The sequence below is a fragment of the Typopeltis vanoorti genome, chromosome 16, assembly GCF_054136105.1.
Source record: "Typopeltis vanoorti isolate ZY-2024b chromosome 16, IOZ_Tvanoo_1.0, whole genome shotgun sequence".
NCBI classification, from domain to species: domain Eukaryota; kingdom Metazoa; phylum Arthropoda; class Arachnida; order Uropygi; family Thelyphonidae; genus Typopeltis; species Typopeltis vanoorti.
In genome coordinates, this window is record NC_143564.1 from 71,929,132 (window position 1) to 71,954,602 (window position 25,471).

At 35.1% G+C, this 25,471-nt stretch overlaps 1 protein-coding gene across 6 annotated transcripts in view; it reads right to left on the reverse strand.

Annotated features, from left to right (window-relative positions):
- polybromo (protein) overlaps positions 1–25,471 on the reverse strand; it is a 686,480-nt gene that overhangs the window by 193,989 nt on the left and 467,020 nt on the right. For all 6 annotated transcript variants that reach the window (XM_090406695.1, XM_090406694.1, XM_090406697.1 and 3 more), the window contains one exon: positions 17,940–18,011. In XM_090406695.1, the coding sequence (XP_090262821.1) occupies positions 17,940–18,011 (72 nt within the window). The remainder of the gene's footprint in view (positions 1–17,939; positions 18,012–25,471) is intronic.

A 25,471-nucleotide genomic window follows, 5' to 3' on the forward strand; every position in this document is an offset into this window, starting at 1 on the left:
TAAAATTTATTTTAATGTATATCCTAGTTGACGTTGTAATTTTCTTAAATTATTTAGTAAAAAAAAATATCCGCCTGATATGGAAGGGGTGTTTGTGATGTTCAAGCAAGTTCCCAACTAATACACAACATGCAAGACACAGCCCACTGTGAAAATGTTAGCATCTGTCTATAGAATGTTCAAGTTAGCTTGCAGTCATTCTATATTGTCATATATGGCTCTTGTTGACTGACCAAATATCAGCAAATAACTGGATAGCTGAAAGGGTAACCCTTTCAACCATCTCAAATATCATTAATATGCAATGATATACAAATTAAACAACAAATGCCCAAGCAGAATCCTGTGTACTACTTAGTCACCCTCATTTTTTTTTGACTAAGGAACCCCCCCCCCATCACTGTACATCAATTTCTGATGCTTGGAGATGCAATCAGATATAGCTTCCTACAGACACAATCTGACTACACCTGATGCACTACTTCAAGCTGTCCTCTCAGTTTATTATAATCAGTTGGTCTGAAGTTCCACGTGTCCCTCCGTAAAAACTCTCATGAATTGTCATCTTCCGAGTCAAAACTGCCTGGTCACTCACCAGTTGACCTCATTTATAAACAACTCATTATAAGTGCTATTAGTAGATATAGTGTTCTTATACTGCAAGTTTCAGGTAGTTATCTCTCAGTAATTCTATAAATTTTTTTTTCATTATTCATGCTTTCTACTTCCAGTCTGTATCCTAATAATTGAAATCACTTATAATGACAGTCCTCCTTATATACATACAATTTGTGTGTATGCAATTTACAGTTCTCTTCATATAATTGTCTTAGCAAAATCAGTTATGTATTTTGCCTATACCTCATATCAACACAGCTTTGAACCCATTTCCTGTATTACTCATATACTACCAGTGCCACTAGGGATTTCTGCTCTGCTCTGCTTAGATTTAAATCTTCTGTGCTCATTAGCAGTAATTCCATATCTATCCCATTTTGTCTATCTTCCCTGAATACTGAATTCTACACATTCTATTTCAGTCTTGCTATTCTACTGATGCATAGAAGTGATGCTTGCCTTGATTCCTGGTGCATTCAGCATTAGTATATATATTCACATGTTAACCACCACCACCACCACCAGGCTGATGAGCATTATTAGTTCTCTTAAAACATGACTTATTCAAATAGGAAGCTTGGCTTGATGATTCCTGGATCAAACTTCTCCATCCCTCCCAGACATATTCTTATACCCCTATCACATTCACACCATATATGCACAGTTTTTGATAAAACTAGTCCCACAATTTCTGGGATCATCCCCTACCTTCCATCACTCTCTCTCTTACTTTCTATGGCATTATGAACAATTTGAATGAACCTCTTAATGCATGCATACATTCTTTGATGCAACCCACATCCAATTCACACTCATTCTTTGGTAATCAATCCCTACAAATACAAATCATTTCAGCCATCAAAATCGCTTCATACATCAACATAATGCCCATTTTTCCTATATGCTGAGAGGAAGATGAAGAAGATGATATACAAGATCCTTTTTTTTTGTCTCAGATGATATATTTGTTTAAATATTTCCCAGTTTATTGAATATCCATCAAAAAAAGTTATCAGGCATGTAAAATAATGAAACATCAGAACTGTTGTCTGTCTGAGTTTTAAAATAAAATTCAAAAATAACTAGTGAAGCATGACAGAATTTATATTTGCTATCTGAAATTTATTTATGATAGCAATGGATATTTCATGACTTCCTGATTTGATTTACACTCAAATTTCTAAAATAAAAAAAAATAAATAAAAAATCATAGTGTGATTTCTTTTTTATAATAAAAGTATAATGGATTAATTCTGCCACTAATAGCAGTGTGTTCACAGTGAAAAAATATATATATAGAATTTTAAAACCAATTAAATAAAAGAACAGATATTTCAGAATGATTATTTGACTCCATCCTTATTGTGACTATAAAACTAGAGTTTGAGTTACATAACAATTTGTACAGTAATCAGTTATAATTTGAAGGAACACGTCACAGTAGAAGTGATGTAATATCACAACTATTAGAATTCATTTAACTGGAAAGAGTGTAAAAATATTTACATTAATTAATATACTTCAAGATCACTCCCAACTTTTGGAATGTTAAAGCATTATTCTGTTTCAAGTTGGGAAGGTGTAAAAGGTCCTCTTTCTTTTTGACCTCTGTTCATCTCTACAACTCTTTTATGAATTAACCAGTTGTTATTCCATTGGATCCTATATCTAGATTCATCACCATGCTAGTCACACAAGATTTTGGAGGCAGCTTGACACAATGAACATATCCTTGGCATTCATCATGTATATAGAAGAGAATACTGAATGGACTGTCTGACTGAGATACAAATGGTTGTATTTGCATGAGCAGAAATACAGGGGGGGGAGGAATACAAACTTGGACAATCTAGATAATTTGTTGAAAAGTGTGTATTTGCTGGCTCACTGTAACTTTAGATACTCATTCTGAAATATCTCATGCATGTGGTTTAAAAAAAACCTCTTCTTTCATATGTGGCAATTGTTGAAAATAATAAATGATAATTTCTATGATTCTTTCATTATTTTTAATAACACTAAATGAATTTTATTAATTAATGTAACACTAAGTGCTATTACTTATAAAATTTTCAGCCAAGTCACATAGCTATTTTCAATGCAAATGATTAGGATGTTAATCTAAAAGTTAGATACATTCTTGAATTTGCATTTCTTTTCAATCGTTTACACAGTCTCATTTCATACATAAAATAATATTAAATTATAATAATTTTTCTGCTTCCTCCAAATGACATCCATAAGATCTGTATTCCATATGCCTGGTGTACAGAGAAAACAGACTTCTGGATTCTGAGAGTTGATTAGTTGATGATGTTACTTCTGTCTTACATTCAGTTAAAGTCTAACTGGTCAGATCTGTTGTCTCATAAAGTAGTTTATAGGACACCTTGCTCATGTTAATGCATTTAGAACATCAATGCATTAGGCACCAAATTGATCTTGCTCAGTATGCAGTTTCTTAGTCTTTTCCTGGTTAAAAGGCTGAATAAATAGATCTGTGGAGTTCTACTCCATAAACCAGATTTTAACAGAAATTAGGGTCTTAAACTTTCCCAGTTTGCGGGACTAATTTTGAAGAACACCCAATATTATTGTTATTTTATGTATGTAAATGTAATTATCTTTATCTAGTTCTTATTGTGCTGTAATGGTACTTTAGACCATTACGGTACAATAAAATTCGACATTAAATGCAAAAAGAATGGAAGCAACTTATCATGTCTGTACACAGAAACAAAGGGGTTGAGTTTGTTGCCTTAGTGAATATGTTGTGACATCAGGTTATTGGCATTAATGAGACCTGCCTGTCTGAGACATTATCTGGTATTGAGTGTAAAGGATACAGTATTTTTAGCAAGGATAGACAAGATAGGAGAGGAGAAGGACAATGCTAATAATATTGGATAGGGTAAAATACATAGCAAAAGCATTGCTATAGACCTAGTGGATGAACTGCAAGTGACGATGAAATCATCTTCACATAGACTTAATAGGTACTAAACAATTAATTATCATGGGTAAGCTTAATTATCTGAACATTGATTGGGTAGCAGGAAATCTCATGAAAAGAGTGAAGCCGAATTTATTGAACTGTTGTGTGATGGATTCCTTAAGCACCTGTGACCGAAGTAACTCAGTCAAAGAATAGTAGACCTGATTACAGTGTCGAGGGAGTTTCAATAAAAGATGTGACTGTTCTGCCTCCAGTTGGTGAAAGTGATCACGCTGTATAGACATGGGAAGTAGTTAAGTAAGATATTCTATTTACAAAAGGTTACATACTGAACTTTATAGCAGGAAATTATGACCAAGTGAGGAGAATACAAAGCTAGAAAGTTCAATGTATTTAAAAAATTTATCAATGATGCAATATGAAGTTCAAATAGAGTTCAAAAAATAAACAGGATGAGAATGAAACGGATGTGAGTCTTATTATGATGTGTAATGAATATCTTGTGCATAAGGATGGTATCAGTTATGAAAATTATAAGGCTGAGGCCAGAAGAGTTACAGCTATTGTACAGAAAGCTGTATGAGTTGGAAAAGAAACTGGCTCTGTGAGCTAAAAACAAACCCAAAAGAATTCTGTCGTTATGTTGCAAATAAAAGAAACTGGATATGAAAGAATAACTCTCGTGTGAGTGGCATATGCAGAAGAGATTGTTCATTCATTTTGCTAAAAGCAATCAACCTGGTTCATATGACACAGAGCTCAATGATACCTCTACACTGGAGAAAAAAAACTCAAGTGTATAGAGGGAGAAACAGTAGAACTGTTACATAAATTAAATATGACTTCAGCAATAGAGACTAATGGGATATCAGCACAAATGCTAAAAGATTGTTCATCTAAACTTGCTGTTTTTTTGACTTGACTTTATAATTTGTGTCTTAGCACAGGGAAGATCCCACAGAAGTGGAGAGAATATATCATTATCCCATTGCAAATGGGTGGTGCAAAGACTCATGTGTCCAACTATTGACCTATCAGTCTCTCTGGAGTAGTGGGAAAGATTTTAGAGATAACATACAGAAATGGGTTGACAGAATCTTTGATTTACAATGAACAGCATCAATTTATTAAGTGTAGGTCATGTTTGAGTAACTTGTATACATTTTATGATAATATCATCATTGAGTTAGACAAGCAGAATGGATCCATGATACTTTTGGACTTTGCTAAAGCTTTTGACAGGATTCAGCATGAAAGGCTCTTGCATAAGTTGGAGGATATGGGATTGAATTATAAATTACTTGTTTAAATAAAAGGATAGCTGAGTGACAAATATAAAAAAAGTCGCTTATGTGGAATATGAGACAACAAGATTTAAGGTGACCAGCTGTCACTGTAAATCTTTGAATAAGCTAGAATTGTGGGCATGTGAAAATGGCTATCAACACAGGGTTAGTAATTGTAAAGTTATGAACTTTAGTACATTAAACTGTTTAAATTATACATATTTTTGGTCGTAAAATGTTAAAAAATAATAAAACATATATAAACAGACCATAGATTTTTAATTCGTACGTATGTTTATACAATATTGCCTACCAGTTTCGCTAGTTACTGACTAGCTTTTTCAAGGCTTGCATGGTACAAAAAATTGATAAATGCAAAAAAAGGTTAAAGAATACAAAAACATTAGTACTTGTTAGGTAGCTAAGGTAACATGTTCGCATGACATGTCTGTATGCATTGTGACTTTCTACTCAGTATCATGAACATGCGTTACATGCAAACGCATAATATGATTATTCACGTACTGTAGTTCTGTTGAACTGAGGGAATTAATTAGATTTTTCCAAGTATCGTTCAGCATGGCCCCTTGATTTCTGTTTAGGTCGCTGCCTGTACGTAGCGCTACTGCCACTTCTTTGAATAATCTATGTCTGTAATCATCAACTATGTAGGGTATAGAGCTGTTCTCCCAGTCTATAGTGTGGTTCAAAGTTGAAAAGTGATGTGCTAAACCGGAGATGATCGTTCTGTTGTGGTTTACATTGCCAACATGTTCTTTCTGTCTTATTTCCAGGCTTCTCGAAATTTGTCCAATGTAGGAAAGACCACACGTGCATGGAATATTATACACACCTGGATATTTATAAAATGGAACACTGTCTGATGCTAGTAGTTGGTTTAAATACAACCCTGATGTTATGGGCTTTTAACAATCTCGCAATTTTGGTGGAAATTTAACCCATAAAGGGGATGATTACTGTTGAAATTTGTTGGGAGACTGTTCTTTCTTGTTGGTTATCTTTGTATAGAAATTTGTTGATGATGTTTTGAGGATAACCATTTTGCGATAGTGTTATAGCGATTTGGGACAGTTCTGCCTGAACTTCTTCATCGTCAGAGATAAGCTTTCTGGCTCGATTTCTCAACATGTGGATGATGCTCTGTTTATGTGACCTATGACGGTTTGAAGAGTAATGTAGATATCGTTCAGTGTCCATAGGTTTTTTGTAAATGGACAGTTTGAAATTTGTTATCTTGTCTTTTAACTGGTATGTCCAAGAAGTGTAGTTGTTCGTTGTTTTCTACTTCTAGAGTAAATTTGATTTTATTGTGGAGTGAGTTGATTCTATTGACAAACATATGTAGGTTTTCCATGTTGTCCTGCCAAATGATGATGATATCATCCACATATCTCCACCATATTGAAAGTTTAGGAGTGATGTTGGTGAAGATTTCATTTTCAAATTTCTCCATGAAAAGGTCTGCACATGGTGGTGACAGAGGGCTGCCCATGGCTAGGCCTTCTAATTGTTGGTATACCTTTTTGTTAACTTGGAAGAAATTTGATTATAGGCAGTGCTTGAACATCTTTGTAATATCAGCAGGAAAGAGATCTTTGATAATGTTCATGACTTCTTCTACTGGTACATTCGTGAATAAGGATACTACGTCTAGACTGGCCATTATGTCTGTTTGTGTTATCTTCATGTTTTTAAGTTTGTCAACAAATTGTTTAGAATTTTTTATGTAGGACTCTGTTTGTCTGATTTTTCCCTTAAGTAAGTTAGCCAGGTGCTTAGCCAATAGGTAAGTGGGGGAGGATCTGCCATCTACAATCGGATGAAGTTGCACTTCTTCCTTATGCACTTTAGGCGCTCCATACAGTCTAGGAGTAATGGGATGCGAGGATTTAAGCTTTCTTTTTAGTTTCTTCATGGTAGGATCTTTATTGAGAATTTTGTACGTGGAAGAAATGTCTGATACTAAGTCGTTTATCTTCTTGAAATAGTCTTTTGAGTTTAGGATGATGGTGGCATTCCCCTTGTCCACTTTAGTTATTATAATTTCTTTGTTCTTCCTCAAGTTCCGAATAGCTTTCCTATCATATGAAGGTGTATTAAGTTTTGGTTGTTTTGCTGTTGCTAGAATAATCATGCTTTGGAATCTAATATCGTTGGCTACAGTTTGTGGTAGCGGGTAGAGACTTTTTTCAATTTCACACATAAATTCCATTTTAGGAATGTAATTTGGAGTGATTGAAAAGTGTTTGAAATTATTCTAGCAACAGCAAAACAACCAAAACTTAATACCACTCCATATGATAGGAAAGCTATTCGGAATGTGAGGAAGAACAAAGAAATAATAATAACTAAAGTGGACAAGGGGAATGCCACCATCATCCTAAACTCAAAAGACTATTTCAAGAAGATAAACGACTTACTATCAGACAGTTCCACATACAAAATCCTCAACAAAGATCCTACTATGAAGAATCATAATGAGACAAACTTCCTGATCCATAACATGAATACTTGGCCTGAAGAACTAAAAAGAAAGCTTAAATCCTCGCATCCCATTACTCCTAGACTGTATAGAGTGCCTAAAATGCATAAAGAAGAAGTGCCACTTCGTCTGATTGTAGATGGCAGGACCTCCCTGACTTACCTATTGGCTAAGCACCTGACTAAATTACTTAAGGGAAAAATCAGACAGAGTCCTACATAAAAAATTCTAAACAATTTTGACAAACTTAAAAACGTGAAGATAACACAAACGGACATAATAGCCAGTCTAGACGTAGCATCCTTATTCACGAGTGTACCAGTAGAAGAAGTCATGAACATTATTAAAGATCTCTTTCCTGCTGATATTACAAAGATGATCAAGCACTGCCTACAATCAAATTTCTTCCAAGTTAACAAAAAGGTATACCAACTAAACTTCTTGGACATACCAGTTAAAAGACAAGATAACAAATTTCAAACTGTCCACTTACAAAAAACCTACGGAACACTGAACGATATCTACATTACTCTTCAAACCATCACAGGTCACATAAACAGAGCATCATCCACATGTTGAGAAATCGAGCCAGAAAGTTTATCTCTGACGATGAAGAAGTTCAGACAGAACTGTCCCAAATCGCTATAATGCTATCGCAAAATGGTTATCCTCGAAACATCATCAACAAATTTCTGTACAAAGATAACCAACAAGAAAGAACAGCCTCCCAGCAAATTTCAACAGTAATCATCCCCTTTATGGGTTAAATTTCCACCAAAATTGCGAGATTGTTAAAAGCCCATAACATCAGGGTTGTATTTAAACCAACTACTAGCATCAGACGGGTTCTAAGATCTCCTAAGGACAGTGTTCCATTTTATAAATATCCAGGTGTGTATAATATTCCATGCACGTGCGGTCTTTCCTACATTGGACAAACTTCGAAAAGCCAGGAAATAAGACAGAAAGATCATGTTGGCGATGTAAACCACAACAGAACGATCACCTCCGGTTTAGCACATCACTTTTCAACTTAGAACCATACTATAGACTGGGTGAACAGCTCTATGCCCTACGTAGTTGATGGTTACAGACACAGGTTATTCAAAGTGGCAGTAGTATTATGAAGTATTATCTCAATATATTATGAAGTCCCACAGCCTTAACATCAAGTATGCTCAATTCCCCATATACCTCTTGTTCACTTACAGTCAGTTTCTCCTCCTCATCATCCACTGCTCTCACACTCTCCATGATGTCACATTCACAAGAATGAAAGACCTTTATGAACTGCTCATTAAATATCTCAACTATATCCTCTGCAGCAGTTGTCTGTATACCATTTTCTCCAATCAATGTCATCCTATCATAATTGTTCTTATTTTTTTGACTACATATCAATAGAATTCCCTGGGATATATTTTTTTTTTTTTTTGGGCTTCATTAGCTAACTGCTGCTTATACTGAACTTTTGCTACTTTTACCAACAAAGTCACCCTTCTTGCTGTTCTTTGTAGCCCTCATGGAATCAATTATTACCACTCCTCTTATGTTGCCTCAAAAATGCTTTTTTTCTCTGTAATGCATAATTAATCTCTTCACTCATCCATTTCACACCTACTAATTTTAACCTCCTGATCCTTGGAATACATTTAGAGATTGCTTCTACCTAGATAGTTCTTGACTATCACCCAAGCAGCATTGATCTCCTTTCCAGACAACTCCTCATTCCATGCCACACCTGCAAGCTGTCTCCTGAGCCTTGTAGTTCCCCATATACCTTTTCATCACAGAAGTACTCACACTACTAGCAACACTCAGGTATCACTCATGGACACTCTCACCAACTGGAGGATGATTTGACACCTCATTTATAAAAATATCCTCTGATGAGATGATCAAATCCAAGACCCTCAATCCTCGTGTACCCTCCTGTTACATACTGCCTGAAGTAGTTGTTCCTTTAAAACTTGAAAAACTCATTTTCTTTACTTCCAGTTGCTATCTCATCATCCCAGCCTATACTGCCATAAGTAAAATTGTCCATAATGATTGCTTATACATTTCATGGTCACTACCATCCACATTACCAGATTTATAACAACATTCGACTAAGTATTTCATTATATTCATCTCTATCTCACACCATACTGCCTCAAAACCATTGCCACTATTTTCCTCTTGCATCTCTACCTTGTGTAGACATATCAATAGCACTCTCCCCCCTCCTTTTTACCCTTTCTATCTTCACAAAAGACACCATACCCTTCCATCCCTATTCCTATCAGGATGTCATCCTCTTCCACCAACCATGTCTCACTTATTCCAACAATTTTTGGGTGAACAAACTCAATCAATGCAACCATTTCATTTGCTTTGTTTCTTATACTTCTAGCATTTGTATACAAACATAACAGCTCATTCCTGGATCTATAACAAGTTTCACTGATATCCTTATTAGTAACTTCTCCATACTCGACTCAAGCTATTTCTTTTTCTCCTTTTCATTTTAGAACCTTCTTCAAATCCAACTGTTTTCTCTTGATCCTAGGTCATCCCCTTCCTTTTTTGTTTATACATGAATTGCATTCTCTTGAAGCATCAACCTTTCTGACACTGTGTTCCCCTGTTCACCCTCAGTCTCCCCTTTTGTCTGGCACACTTGTTCTCTCATTTTCAACACACTTGTGCTACCCACTTCTTCATTCATAAGCACCAATTCAATCTCTCTTTCCTTACTCTACCGCTCTTTCACATCACTTACTTGATACGATTCATTCTCTGCACTCATTCCTCTACCTTCTAGCAGCAGCCTATCCAAATGACTCACACCAAAACCATTCAAATGCAGTCCATCACTTTTATGCAGTTCCATTCATCCTTCAAACTCATTCCACACATTAAAAAACTGCACTCTTTTCTCCTCACAGGATGAAAGGATGATCTCCACTAACATATCATTCACAATCTTTGCTCTCTGCCTCATTTCATCACTGTCATACCTGGACAACACACTGACCACCTTTCCTATCACACTATCTTTTATCCTTCTCAACAACCTCCTAATATCCAATCTTACATTTTCTTTGTTCCCAGCCAAGTCATTTGTCCCTATTACCACTACCAACTCTTTTGTTTGCTTACTACTCATACCCAATGCCTCAATCACTATATTCATTTTACCTCCAGGAAGACAAAACTTGTGCATTTTCTTGTTTACCACACCTCTAATAATCGAATCCTCCGTACAATGCCACTCATGGGTCTTTTGTTACCTTTTTCATACTGACATCATTCGTTTTTGTCTTCAACTCTTCCATATATATCTACAATTATTTTAATTTCATCCCACATCCATTTCATCTCTTGCCTCATCTTAACCAACTCAGCCTTTAAATCTTGCATCATTTTCTTGCTCTTATTAACTCTCTCAATTTTATTGCCAGTCATACACACTTGTTCTCCAACAATGCCGTTTGCCATCCTACTGTTAATTGCACTCTGTTTTTCAACTTCTGTTAGATTCGTATAGCTTTCATGATTCTTACTATCATCGATTGTTAAATTAAGCAGATTGCTCATTTGTTTTTTCAAAACTTTTTTTACCAATTTTTTGCTGCTCTTTTACACTGTCTCTCTTTGCTATCAGATAAGCATCATTTTGTATGTCAGAAAAAGGCATGATAAGGTTCTAAGAGAAAAGCTGTTCAAAATGCAAATTATATGGTAAATGGGGCATTATAAACACACACACAAACAAACAAATAAACATTATTTGGTTCCCACCCATGAAAGGCTTCTATAAATGTATAGCACATTTATAGAAGCCCTTTAAATGGATGGGCTAAGGATTTTTTCCTCATTCTTATTAATTATATATATATTTTTGTATCTTTTCATTCATTTTTTTTTTTTTACATGGTCCAGAAACCCTTCTCCAAATATGGAATTTTTTCAAGCCATTTCAGACCTCCAATAAGAAGGGTGGTAGTATCACACAGTATGTATAATATAATATGATACAATACGATACATACATACTATACTGTACAATACAATAGTATACAATACACGCTATATTTGAGTATATTTGAGTTGTAATTGAGCAGTTAGAATTGAAGTATAGGAAAATGGTTTGATGTTAAACCCGGTGTGAAAAAAAAAAAAGTACACATTATCTCCACTGTTATTCATCATCTATATGGATCACATAATGGAAAGAGGCATTAATATTCGACATCAAAATTGGAGATGTTAATCTCAGCTTTCTACTTCATGCAGATGATGCTATACCGTTAACTAAATCCAGTGCACGTCTGCAGAATTGCTAATTAAACTGAGCTATAATAAATTTGGTATGAAAAGCAGCAATAAAAAGTCAAAGACTATGAACAGCAGGCACACTGAGGAATCAACTGCATCCTACAGATGCAGAACCTGCAGAACAAGTAAAACATTTCAACTATTTAGGAATAAGAGAGAGAAATTGATCAAACATTAAACCAGTTGTATAAAAGACAGTGTCCAAGTCAATTTTAACATATGGATTTCAAAACTGGGTTAGAAATAAAGCACTTGATTGAATACTGGACACCACATATATGAGAAACATTATGGGAGTGAACAGATGCAATCTGTGGCATTTCATATTAAAAACAATAGTATTAGGAAGGAACTTGACAATTTTAGAATTCAGAAATGTGTGAGCAGAGCTAATCTCAAGTGGTATGGTCACTTTTAAACTGAATGGGAGAGAGGGAAAGATTAGTAGAACTGGTATTTGTTGCCCAGATGGCATGAAAAAGACAGAGGATTACCAAGATATAGGTGGACTGACACCATAAGAAGTGTTACAGAAGACCAAAATATACAATCTGACAATACTGGAGTCCTGACAGATAACAGATTAATTTGGTAGAAAATTGCTGATAGGAAGCTAATTATGTAAATTTTCATGTAGTACTATCACATTATCCTGTATATCTCCTGAGGATACATATCAGGAATCTGGTGGTGATGATGATGACAGTCTCAATTTTTTGTTATTCTATTGGAAAAACAGAATATATAAAATCTGCAGATTGGCCATGAACTCTCCTTTTCCCACATACTGAGAACTTGTCCATAGTATGCTTCATGGAAATAATATTCCTGAATTTCCATTCACTTCAAACTCAGACCTTCAATCCATAAGTAGATAACTGAATTCATCATTTGGCTACGCTGCATTTCTTGAATTCATCAACAAATTCATTTGTATATTTGGAATAGAAGTGAATGGGAACATGGGAACATTCACATTTTTAGATATTCTTGTTAGGGGAAAAAAAACTCCAAAATGTACAGAAAGCCTATCTGTACAAACAGTATATTTGCAGCATCTAACCAACCTGCATAGTTGCAATATTGCAAAGTGTAAGATTCTGAAATTTGGTAGGCAAAAACAAAATGCAAAATATACATCTAGTGGGGAAATTTTGAAGGAAGTTGAGGAGATAAAAGAGCTTGGAGTGATGGTGGACAAGGATCTGAAGTGCAGAGGTCACACTGCACATGTTGTGAAGTCATACATCAGATTATGGCAATGATGCAGAAATAGAAGTTCTAGTTCCAATACATAAGGTCCTGATCAGACCTCCCATGGATTGTGCACAGATTTGGTTTCCTGGTTTTCATAGTGATGAGGATATATTGGAAAAGGGCTAGAGAAGACCAACTTAAGGTTGTAACTGGTCTTTGGGATGCGAAGACAGATTGTGAGAATGTGCTTTGCAAAACCTTGTGAACAGGAGAAAGAGAGGGGATATGACTGGGACAGTTAAGTTGGTAGAGTTATTACCAGGTTAATGTGAAAGAAATTTTTTAGAATGTCAGAAGGGGTAGAATAAGGGGGCTTACCTGAAAGTTGTATAAGGAGGATGTGAGCAGGGACATAGGTGCTAGCACTTTGCACAGAGAATGGTTAGTGTGTGGAATGTATTACAAAGCACAATAGACTCTGTTCTCTGTTTTATTATTATTATTCTTATCAACATCAGACCTCCCTGGAGTCAAAAGACACATTTTGGTGAATATGGATACATTTAATAAGTACAGTTTGAGTGTAACAATGTGTACTTCCAACAATGAGTCCTTTGACTCCAGGGAGGTGTTAATAATAATAATAATAAAATAGAGAACTGAGTCTATTACAGAAAACATCTCTGTTATTGAAAGAACTGTTAACTATGAACAAAAATTTATTGCATAATGTTTTATGTCTCGATGTTTTTATACATTGAGACATATCAAAGACAATGAACACAGATATATTTTATCATTTGGCTCTCTCCAATATCACTTTAAGTCACAGATTTAGGACATATCATCTGATTACTTCAAAAGAATGCTTATTAATTAACCATACATGTTTGACACGAAAGAGAATGTTATAGATCATACACCATCACACAGTGCAGTAAGTATTTAGACTGTTCACTATGTACTCAAAAAACCCAATATTAAAGTCACATTTGCACTTCATAAACTCAGTCCTTATATCAGATCACCAATGACCCCATTCAATTAATAAAAGAAAAGATCTAATCTGTAATGATCATCTCATCCTTAGCCCCATTTGGATTTTTTCTCACTACTTAGGCAGAAACACACACACACACACACACACACACACACACACACACACACACACACGCACACACACGCACACACACGCACACACACGCACACACACACACACACACACAACGACTGATCAATAATTAACAATATAAATTATGTTGATTGTTTAAAGTGCTGAAAACACGTTGATCTCTCATCTGATAAATGAAAAAAAAATATTTGTTGGGACAGGGTACAGAAATGTTAGAAGTGCAATCCACCTAAGTTACAACAAATTAAGCAGATAATTTTACTTTTGAGAGAAATTTGTGATATGAAATTAAGAATTATCAACATGTTAGCACAAGAAAAGTATATTTAATATATTGCCAGATATTTCAGTTTGAAAATAACAAACTATCATCACTGGCTTGACAAGAAACAGTTTTTTACAAGGTAGAATACAAGCAATTGATAATTCAAAATTAGAACGAGCCGCATGATGTTACATCGCTAATCATGATATTTCGCTGGAAAAAGGAAAAAGGTAAAATAAGAGTGCAGAAATAAATTACACGTATAAATTAAGCCATACAAGCAACTTAATTATAAAATCATATAAAGATATCATTAGACAGATGTAGTATCTAGAAGGTCTTAATTAAAAAAAAAAAACATTATGTGTTATTCAGATCAAACTTTTTCATATTTTTGACAAGGATATGCAGTCATTCCGATTCAAGTTAGGGTGCTGAAGTAAGATCTCAGCACTCTCTTTGAATAGGCATTCGAATTTATACTGACCTCTGTGTAGAAGGCGAGTTCTGGACCAGAGAATGTTGTAGTATGTCTCTATTCCATGTTGCTCCAATCCAGACTTATCGGATTTGTTGTGAAGAATACAAGATTGATGTTCTTGTATTCTTATTTGTATAGAGCATCCAGTTTATCCAAAGTACGAAAGATGGCAGTCACATGGAACTTGTTATATGCCAGGAAGAGACACAGTTGAGCATTTATCTTTAGACAATAAGCGGATGATTTTTGATAGGAATATAAGTAGCTGTTAGATCATATTTCTTCAGAATTCTTGAAACTGGTTCTGAAATTCTGGAGATATATGGAATTGGAACTTGACATATTGATTATTTGTTGTTTTGGTTTAGCTTGTAGGATTCGAACAGATGTTGTGTAGTCTTTTTGGAGAAGCCATTTAATTTCATATTTTGTTTGATAGTAGAAAGTTTTTTCTGTAAATGATGGGGAGTTGAACTATTAGTTCTAGCTCATCGAATTAAATATTTCATGATTCCTGTCTTTTGAGAAGGATGACGAGCAGATTGTTTGAGAATGTAACATCCAGTAAAAGTGGGTTTTCTGTAAACAGATGTTAAATTACCTGATGGTGAGCGGATGATAAGGATGTCTAAAAAGGATAATTTGTTATCTTTTTCAATTTCCATGGTGAACTTGATATGAGGGTGTAAAGTATGGATTTCGGCTAAAATGGAAGGTAAGGAGAGACCACACTGCAAAAATGTTGTCTATATATCTAACCCAAAATGAAGGTTGAGGGTATACGAAGGGTGGCTATTAAATAACAAGACTGGTTGCAAAAACGTGGTTTATTATTACAATTGTACAGCTTAATTGTTATCCCCTTCAACGCACTCCCCTCCTCTATCTATACCCCTTTGCATGCAAATTTTCCATTGTTGGAAGCAGTGTTGCAAGTCATCAGGTATTGTCTACTTCAGTAGTGCTGACGTTTTCTCCTTTACCTCATCCACTGACTGAAAAAGGATGCCCCTCAATGCGGATTTCAACTTTGGAAAAAAGGTAAAAGTCACATGGAGCTAAGTCCGGAAAGTAAGGTGGATGGTCCAACACTGGGATTTCTTATCAGCCAGATACTGCTTTACAGACAGTGGACTGTGGGGTGGAGCATTGTTCTGAGGAGAATCCAGGCATTGTTCTACCACAGATCGGGGTCTCTTCTTCCTCACTCATTCTCTCAGCTTGGCCAGAACCTGAAGGTAATAACTGTTGGTTAACTGTCTGACCTTCTGGTACCCATTCAACCATTACCAAACCATTGATATAAAAAAAATGATCAGCATTGCCGTCAGTTTTAACTTACTCTTTCTTGCTTTTTCCATTCTTGGATGTGGGAGTTTTCCATGCATCGATTGTCTCTTTGTTTCTTGATCGTACTGGAAAATCCATGTCTCATCACATGTGATGATCTTCTCCTGCAAGTCTGGCTCTGCTGTCAGCCAGACTTGCAGTGGATGAGGTAAAGGAGATAATGGCAGCGCTACTTCCAACAATGGAAAATTCGTATGCAATGGTGTATAGATAGAGGAGGGGATTATGTTGAAGGGGATAACAATTAAGTAGTGCAATCGTAATAATAAAACCACATTTTTGCAACCAGTCTTGTTATTTAATTTAACACCTTGCATAGATGAAAACAGGATGTCTTCTAAATGCGCCAAATAAAAGTTGGCTGGAGCAGGGGAAAGTGGACTTCCCATGACGGTTCCTTCTACTTTTATTCCAATGATGATATGATGATTAGCGATGTACCATCAAGCAGCTCATTCTATTTTTGAATGATCAATTCTTTGTATTCTACCTTGTAAAAAACTGTTTCCTGTCAAGCCACTGATGATAGTTTGTTATTTTCAAACTAGAATATCTAGCAATATATTAAATATACGTTTTTTGTGCTAATGTATTGATAATTCTTAAGCAGATAATTTACAATATGTGTAAAGAATGAGTCCAGTTATTAGTAGACGCTTATACTGACTATTAACTTGTATCAAGATTTTATCTAATAAAATAAACATTATTTAATTCCATTCAGCTTTATTCAACACAGAGTTTTGAAATATGAATCTTCATGTGGTCATCAGTAGGCATCAAAAAAAATTCTCATTATATGCTGTCTTTCTCAAGCACATCTGTACAACTGTGCTTCCCTCTCAATAGAAAGAGAGAGAAAGAATATTCTTTAATTTATCATAAATTTCTTTTATACACTATGCTGAAATAAGTAGTGGAGCAACATTATAATTCTGATGCCATTCATTCTCTACACTGCACATCTTCAATAGAATGTGGCTGCCCTTTAGTCATGATCACATATTTTACCCTACTTAGGTTCTTCTTCCCTTTGTGATAATATGAATCAGGTATTCTGCAATAGTTTTCCTTTAATATGATGACTAGCCAATGTACAATTATTTGATTCAATGGATTAACCTAAACACCACATTCCGGTTTGTTCCAATGGATTTCTATTGGGTTGAGATTAGAATTCTGTGTATGCTAAAAAGTTTTTCCGTATTTTTCTCAAATCATGCTGAAGAAGAAACTGTAGCATAATATGATGCATTCTTATGGTAAAATGAGTTATTTCCAATAAACTGCCATATCACAGGATGCACTGCATCATTCAGAAGTATTGCTTACCCACTGCTGCTTATTTTTCCAAGCACAACACTTCCATAAACAAACCTAAAAGAGTTGAGAATGGATAGGCCAAAGCTATGGCATCCTATATTAACATCTCTTCTGACTGGAATGGTTGAGTTCTTCTCTACAGTATAGTCAAAAGTGATGAGAGGAACAGACATGTCAGCATGTTACATTCTAAAGCAGAGATTGTTGCAGTACTATTTCAGCTTAGTTATAATTTTTTTTTTATATAATATTGTTTCAATATTATCAGTTTTTCAATTATTTCAGAAAGCATAGCGCTGAGATTAGATTATAGAAACCAAGTAAGCTTTGTGTGTGTGTGTGTGTGTGTAGAATAATCCATGCATCAAGTTGGACTCTCGAAGTAACAAATCTAAATTATTGAATATCATTAAATATATGGTATAAGAAAGCAAAATAATTTTTACCTGATGGGTTGAATAAAAACAGCCAGTGAATTTATATAGTAAGTTTAATTACTTCCTACCTTCTGTGGGAAAATTGGCTTCCTAAAGATGTAATTTTCATCCTCAGTGACCTCAGGTGAAACAATAATTTTCTGAAAATTTAAATAAAACTATTGCACACATGAAGAGCATTATTTATTTTATTGCTAGAAATACAAATCTGCAATTATAAAAATCAGTTCATTTTACAAACTTATTCAAAAAAATATGAACAGTATTTCTGTAATTAAATTTTTTGTAGTATGCACAGAGGAATCTAAATCGGCCATTCCAAAATCATGGTTTCTCTTACAATTGGACTGTATAGTGATATTCTTTGAGTATTAATGTGTTTCACTGCAGTGAATTCTCATCCTTAAAAATAGCATACCTTGCTTATTATGAAAAGTATGGCAATCAGAAGTTCTGCTATCAATCAATTTATAACCTAGAATGCTCTAAGTAATAATTTATCCTTAACCTGCCATTTTTTTTTTTTTTTCAATCACTGTTTTCCTTAACTTTTTCCCCTGTGATTTTCTTCTGATAATTTTTCTTCACAGAACATATCACAGAACTTCAGATAGTTCTGTGATATGTTTTCAGTTGAACAACTTGATGGAATGACTTGGGTCACTGCCAAGTAAATAAAAATGATTTTTATGGATAATACTGATGGTAGTGTTAAGAAAGAGAGGCATTTTGTTATGCATAGTGAATACCCTGATTCTAGCTCTGCTCTTTGGATCATACCTGATAAACTGTAATTTCAGATTTCTTATACATATTAACTAATGAATTTAATGACTGTTGATATTAGAGTTTATGAAAAAGGTAATTATTTGTACTCTAATAACACAGTGTACAATGCTTGGAAAGATGTCAATGGACACCTAATGAGAAAGGTATATCATGCCATGCAATGAGTCACATGCCTATAGATGGTATAATTGGAAGAATATGATGCTCCCAAATTTGTGCAACTAGGTCTGGGTGAAACGGCTGCGAGAAGGGAACTGATGGAGTTTGAAAGGGGAGTTGTGATAGGATGCCATTTTGAAGGCTTACCTGTTTGGCAAATTGTTGACAAATGAGGACACCCCCTGGTCAACAATTAGTGATACCATACTGATGTTGAAGCACAGGAAATCAACTGCAAATGCTACATGCAGTGGACAATACACCACACTCACCAAATGTGACTGAAGGGTGCTACAGAGGATAATTTGTAAAAACCACCTTTTGTTGGGCGACACACCGAATGTGGAGTTCTAAGCATCAACTGGAACATTAACCTGCACAAAAATGTTCAAATCCGAGGCTCACAAAATAGGTTTTCATGGCAGGACCATAATATGCAAGTCTCACATTATCCAAACCAACATGAAGTGTCATCTTCAGTGTACAAAGAGTAAGTATGGTGGGATGTGGAAGCTTTGAAAGCTAAAGCTGTGTTATGAAGCAGCAAATCATGTTACAACTTCTACCAAGCAGATGGATGAGTGTGGTGGATGCCTGGTGAACATCTCTTACCATAGAGTGAAATCCCAAATATGAAACTTGGAAGTGTTGGTGTGATGGTATTGTCAAGTTTTTCCCAGTGTTTAGCCTCAGTCATCTGTTCGTGGTGCCTCAAACACTGAACTCTGAGAGGTCTGAACATTCTGGACAATACAAAGCTTTCCACTTTGTGACATTTCTACAGAACTGACCATTGTTTCTTTCAACAAGACATTGCATTATGTGGCAAGGCTGCTACTATAACTGTGTGGTTTGTAGACCTGAGTGTCACCACACCTGACTGGTCTCCACAGAGCCGTGCTCAATCCTATTGAACATCTGTGGGATGAACTGGAGCATCAGGTGAGGTCAAGGGATGTCCACCCTACAACAGTCCAGGACCTCATTACATGTCTACAGGAAGAATGGTCCAAAATTCCACTGATCACTAGCATATACTTGGAATCTATGCCCCATAGGATGGCTGCAGTCATTCCAGCAAAAGGAGGTCCTGCATCTCATTAAAGTAGGCATTGTGGCTGTTTGTTGCTTACACTATGGTGTCTGCTGACTTCTTTCCAAGCAGCGCACGCACACACACACACACAGGGCTCTAGACAAATACACTACTTCCCTTGCCCATGGTGAATAGATTTTGGTAGTCGGCAAGTAGCTGCAGAATGATCAAAATAAAATATTTTTATTTAATAAAAAAATAAATAAAAACAAACTTCTCCAACCATAGTATAACACTGTCAATCATATTGACTTATTGGTACATGTTATTAAAATACTGGGTGATCTTGGTCAAGTTATATTTTTAGCATGGGGAGTAGAGTTTTGCATAATTTATCAACCCCTGTGTGTGTCTAAAAAAATATATATATACATATATATATCAGTGGCATCATGTGCCGATTTCAGTTGGGTTTGCTGTCATGCAAACCCAACTGAATGGCTTATGCAACCCACGATACAAAATTCACATCAATTTGACCATATGATTGCATTTTTATTGATATACAAAAGTTTTAAGACTGCCATCAGTCGCTTATCTTTAGGTATCTCCCATATGCTAGTATTTTGTTGTATATCAACAACTTCTTATAATACATTAGAAGAAGTTGTATAGAAGTATTCATTTTATTCAGGAATGGATAAATATTTACTACGTCTGTTGTTTCTGAAGACTAGAATAAAAATGCCCCTATACCATTAAAAAACTTCCAACCTCAACAGATGCTATACTGCACTAATAAAAGGTGATACTGATGCTTGGACAATGGTAGTGTTCTTTTAAGTAATGCAAACTAAGGCAACTGTGATGACAAGGATTGTATTCTTGTAAGCTCTCTGGTCAATTTTACAAAGCTTCAATAATTTCTACTTTTGGCTTTGAAATAATGTTGAATCTTTAATATCCACTTTATCAATGTAATTTACATTGCAAAAATTAAGCTGCATGGCTCTTTCTTTAGTGACATGCAAGTGTATTAAAAGAAAATTATTTTCTTGAGAAATATCTGGACAAGGTAATATGCACCTTGTTCATATATATATATTTTTTAATTTTTTCTTCTTTTTTTTTTTTTTCATATTCTGTGTATTCATCTTGTAGTAACAGCCAGCTTATAGCTTTGTCAACATTTCAGCAGACTTGAATATCGGAATCCAGGTTAAGGCCAATATCCTTAAGTTGTTGTTTTAAAATTTCAACAGCTCCAAACAGTGATTCAAATTCTTTTAAAGTTATGTCCTTGGTTGGTATTTTTCACATGCAATTTTTGATTTACCATCACCTCATTCATATCACTTATCCCACTGAAGAGACCTCAATAAAGGTCGAAACTAGTCTGGGTAGTGGCCCTTCCCTTAATGCATAATATTAGACATATCCGCAAGGAGATGTGTTTTGCATTAGAGGAGATACTGAGATAGGAGTGTTGGTATCTTGCTCCACCTTTGCAACGAGTTGCCTGGTGTTGTACCACCTTACCCCAGTCCTGAAGATACTTTCAGGCGCAAACTTTGTTTACTCACACTTAGATAAAGGATTAAACTAATTTTATTACACTTAATGTCAGTTTTTGCTCTAAAGTGATACCTTTTTTTTTGCTTCTTTTCATCATTGGCATAAGAGAGAAATTAGAACACAAAACTAGCAGTATACAAGACAGTGTCAAAGCTAGTTTTAACACACAAATCTAAGAGCTGGATTAAAAGTAAAACAATTGATCATGGTCTGGAGACAACAGATATGAGAGTTTTGAGAAAAATTAAGGGAGTGAATAGATAGCATCAATGGCAGAATTATATTAAAAATTAGGATATTGAGAAGGAACTTGAAATTGTTAGCATTCAGGAATGTATGAGCAGAGCTAATCTCAGCTGGTGGTCAATTAAACAGAGAGAGGAAAAATGAGCAACATAGGTCTATAACACTTTTTTATAAAATCTTTATCAAGTAGCTTTATTTTTATCCTCCTACATGTTTCGCCAATCTTTTTCTATTGGCATCCTCAGGGAATACAAATCAGTAAGCACAAAATTGTCAAGAAAAAATTCAACATAATGAGCAACATAGGTGTTTGATATAGATGTAGGTGGGCTGATGCAGTTAGACATGCTACTTGCCAGGAGACTGAAACATAAGATCTATTAATGTGGAAGACCGGGCAGATAACAGAAGACTAATTTAGAGGAAAATTGTCAAAAGGAAGCTAGTAATAATGTAAACTTTTCACATAGTACCCTTATAGTATATTGTATGATGAGTGTTATAAAATGAAGAAATTGCACTGCAAACTCATCAAGAATAGGCTTTTACAAACATTCATGCCTTACAGGAAATTCAAATCTTCAGTTTTTGCAGTAAACACAAAGAGGCTTCTAGCAACTGAGCTACTGAAATAGGCTATTATTGTTTATTATAATCCTTTGTTCCTTTTTTTTTTTTTTCACTGTCCTTTGATGATTATCAATTTACTGCCTTTTAGTTCAGCATGGCTGGCAGAGCAGATAGCAAACTGCTCTCTGAGCAATAAGTTGAATGCCTTTTAGGTGATAGATGAATTTCATCACTTGGTGCGAGAACACATGGTTCTCGCACCAAGTTCTGGTGCATGGTACTAAATTATTTTTCTGGATTATCTAACTCTTAGTGCACCCATGGTACTAAAAACAATGTACCATATATCTACAACCTTTTGTGGTTGGGACTCAGATAAAAAAGATTGTTGTTTAAAATGACAGTATAATGAAACATAAGAACATCATGAAATAAAGTTGCTTTCTGAGTTGTTGAAAGGTCAAGCTACCTACATAGTGGAGGAGATAGTAAGAAATAGTAACAGAGATAGCAAGAAATTTGAAGAACCAGCCAGAGAATCTGACTTTGTACCTGATTCTTACTTTCTTGTGGTGCACTCATTATTAGGTATTCATCTGTATCTGAACAAATGAAGGACTGGCAATTTGGGACTTATCTGACCAAATTTTAGTTTAGTTTAGTTTTTAAACTCTGTATAGTTTAAAAAACAAACACGAAGTGGTTTGGTGTTTATAAAGTATTTCATTTATTTTTATTTTTTGCTTGGTTATGAAATATATCATACTTAATACGAAATTATATTCTTATTTTAATTCTTTAACCAAGTGCAAGCAAACAAAGTGGGTATATAAGTATATCTTCATGATTAATCTACTTGCACACAGGGGTTGACTTCACATCAACTACTTCAGTTTACTACAATACAAAGCATCATCACAAGTCTGCTTTACAGAATGGTTTAAACCTTTATTGCGGTCTCATCAGCGAGACTTAATAAGATACTAAAGTTAAATCAATGCAGAATTAAAATATCTGTACACAGAAGTATATTTTACACCACTGATCCAGAGTATTCTAATGATATGGTGATACACCATTTTACTACTTGTATGAGGGTGGTCTGCAAAGTTCTTGTCTTAACAATGAAAAAACGAGTTTATAATTTCAAAATTATTTTTATTTTTCAACATAATCTCCCTTAAGACTAATATATTTATTCCAGCGATGTTCAAATGTCATTATCCCGTCCCTGTAGTAGTTCTCAGTAAGATCTGCAAAATACCCCTCTACAGCTGCAATCACCTCTTGAATCAAAAAAAAAAAAAAAAAAACGCTGACCAGTGAGGAAGAGTTTTAGTTTTGGGAAGAGACAGAAGTCAGAGGGAGCCAAATCTGGGGAATAGGCTGGCTGTTCCAACAATTCATAGTGCAGATCCCTTAATTTTCCCATTCCCAAAACACCTTTGTGAGCAGGTGCATTGGCCTGATGAAAGATGATTTTTTTCTTCTGCAAACCAGGTCTTTTCTCACAAATGTTTTCATCTAGTCTGGTTAAAAGATCGGAATAATATTCCCTGGTTATTGTTTTACCCTTTTCAAGATAATTAATAAACAAAAATGCCATTAGCATCCCAAAACACCGATGCCATGACCTTTCCTGCTGATGGAACTGACTTTGTCTTCTTTGGTGCTGAACAACCGGCTTCTGTCCACTGTTTTGACTGCTGTTTGGATTCTGGTGTGTAATGGTGAATCCAAGTCTCATCAATAGTAATAAATTGACGCACAAAATCAGTTTTATTCTTGTTAAAATGCTCCAAGTACTGTTCAGAGATTTTCATGCGAGTGCATTTTTGATCTGCTGTGAGCATGCACGGCACCCATCTTGTGCGAAGCTTTTTCATTTGCAATTCTTTATGCAAAATATATCCTACACATTCTTTTGAAATGCCTATAGTTTCAGCAATTTCTCTCACTTTGACTCACCATTCATCCAATACCATATCGTGCACTTGATCAATGATTTCTGGTGTTGTTACACTTATTGGATGTCCTTTCAGTGGATCATCTTCAAGGCTGGTATGGCCATGTTTAAACTAGGCAGCCCATTTCTTAATTGTCGAAAACGAAGGAGAAGAGTGCCCATAAACTTTTATGAACATTGAATGAATTTCTTTTAGCATTAAACCTTCTTTTATAAAGAATTTTATAACCGCACGATGCTCAATTTTATCCATTCCAAGGGATAATGCAGACAACACTTTTGCTTTAGACAGCTGTATAAAACAAGCTACTTGACAGAATGACTTGCAATTTCACATGAATACTTATGACAGATGTACCAACTTAGGGAAAAAAAAAAAAAAAATCTTGCCGATAGTGCTGCCATCTATGGTCAAGGTCGAGAACTTTTCATGTCACCATCATATATGGAAAATATATCAGTTTTCCATTGATTTAACAATAGTATCTTCCTAGGTCTAGCTCCCCACTGATAACACCTCAATAAAGGAAGGATCATTACCAGTCTGGGTAATGATCCTTCCCATAATGCACAGCAATATACATCTGAAAGAAAGTATGCTTTGCATAATGAAATAATGAGGCAACTGCCCCTTCTGATGTACATATTTGGCACGATAACAAAGAATCACACGATATCAACATCACATGGGGCTACTGATGAGAAGTCAATGGCCTCTATATGCAAGCTGACTAGTGAAGAGTATCACATGCAAACTTTGTTTGCTTATGCTTGGGTAAAGGATTAAAACAAGAATATAATTTCTTGTCATGTATAAATGATTTGGTGTTTGTGATGGTACAATGTAAACATAGTTGTGCTGGTGGGAATGCTACTCCATTATACAAACAGGGGTGCCCTTGTTTTCATCTGGGAACTAGGTGAACGGTAAAATGTTATTACAGGAAGAACTACAAACTCAACAGAACCAATGAGAGATGCCCATCAGTGAAAGAAACATTAGTGGAAAGGAGAATGAGCTAGCAGAGGAATTACAAAAATACCATTTGATGCAACTGATGTTCCTGAGACAAAAAACAGACTATCATTAGTACCTTGTTTTACCATAAAGATAAACTTAAATTCAGACAGAGAGAACACACAAAAATATGCATGGCATATGGACCGGTTCAAGATGCAAGAGAGATAAAGGAGACAAAACTAACTAATTATTACTTTTAAAGTAGAAAGTAATAATTAGTTAGTTTTGGGCAGGTTAA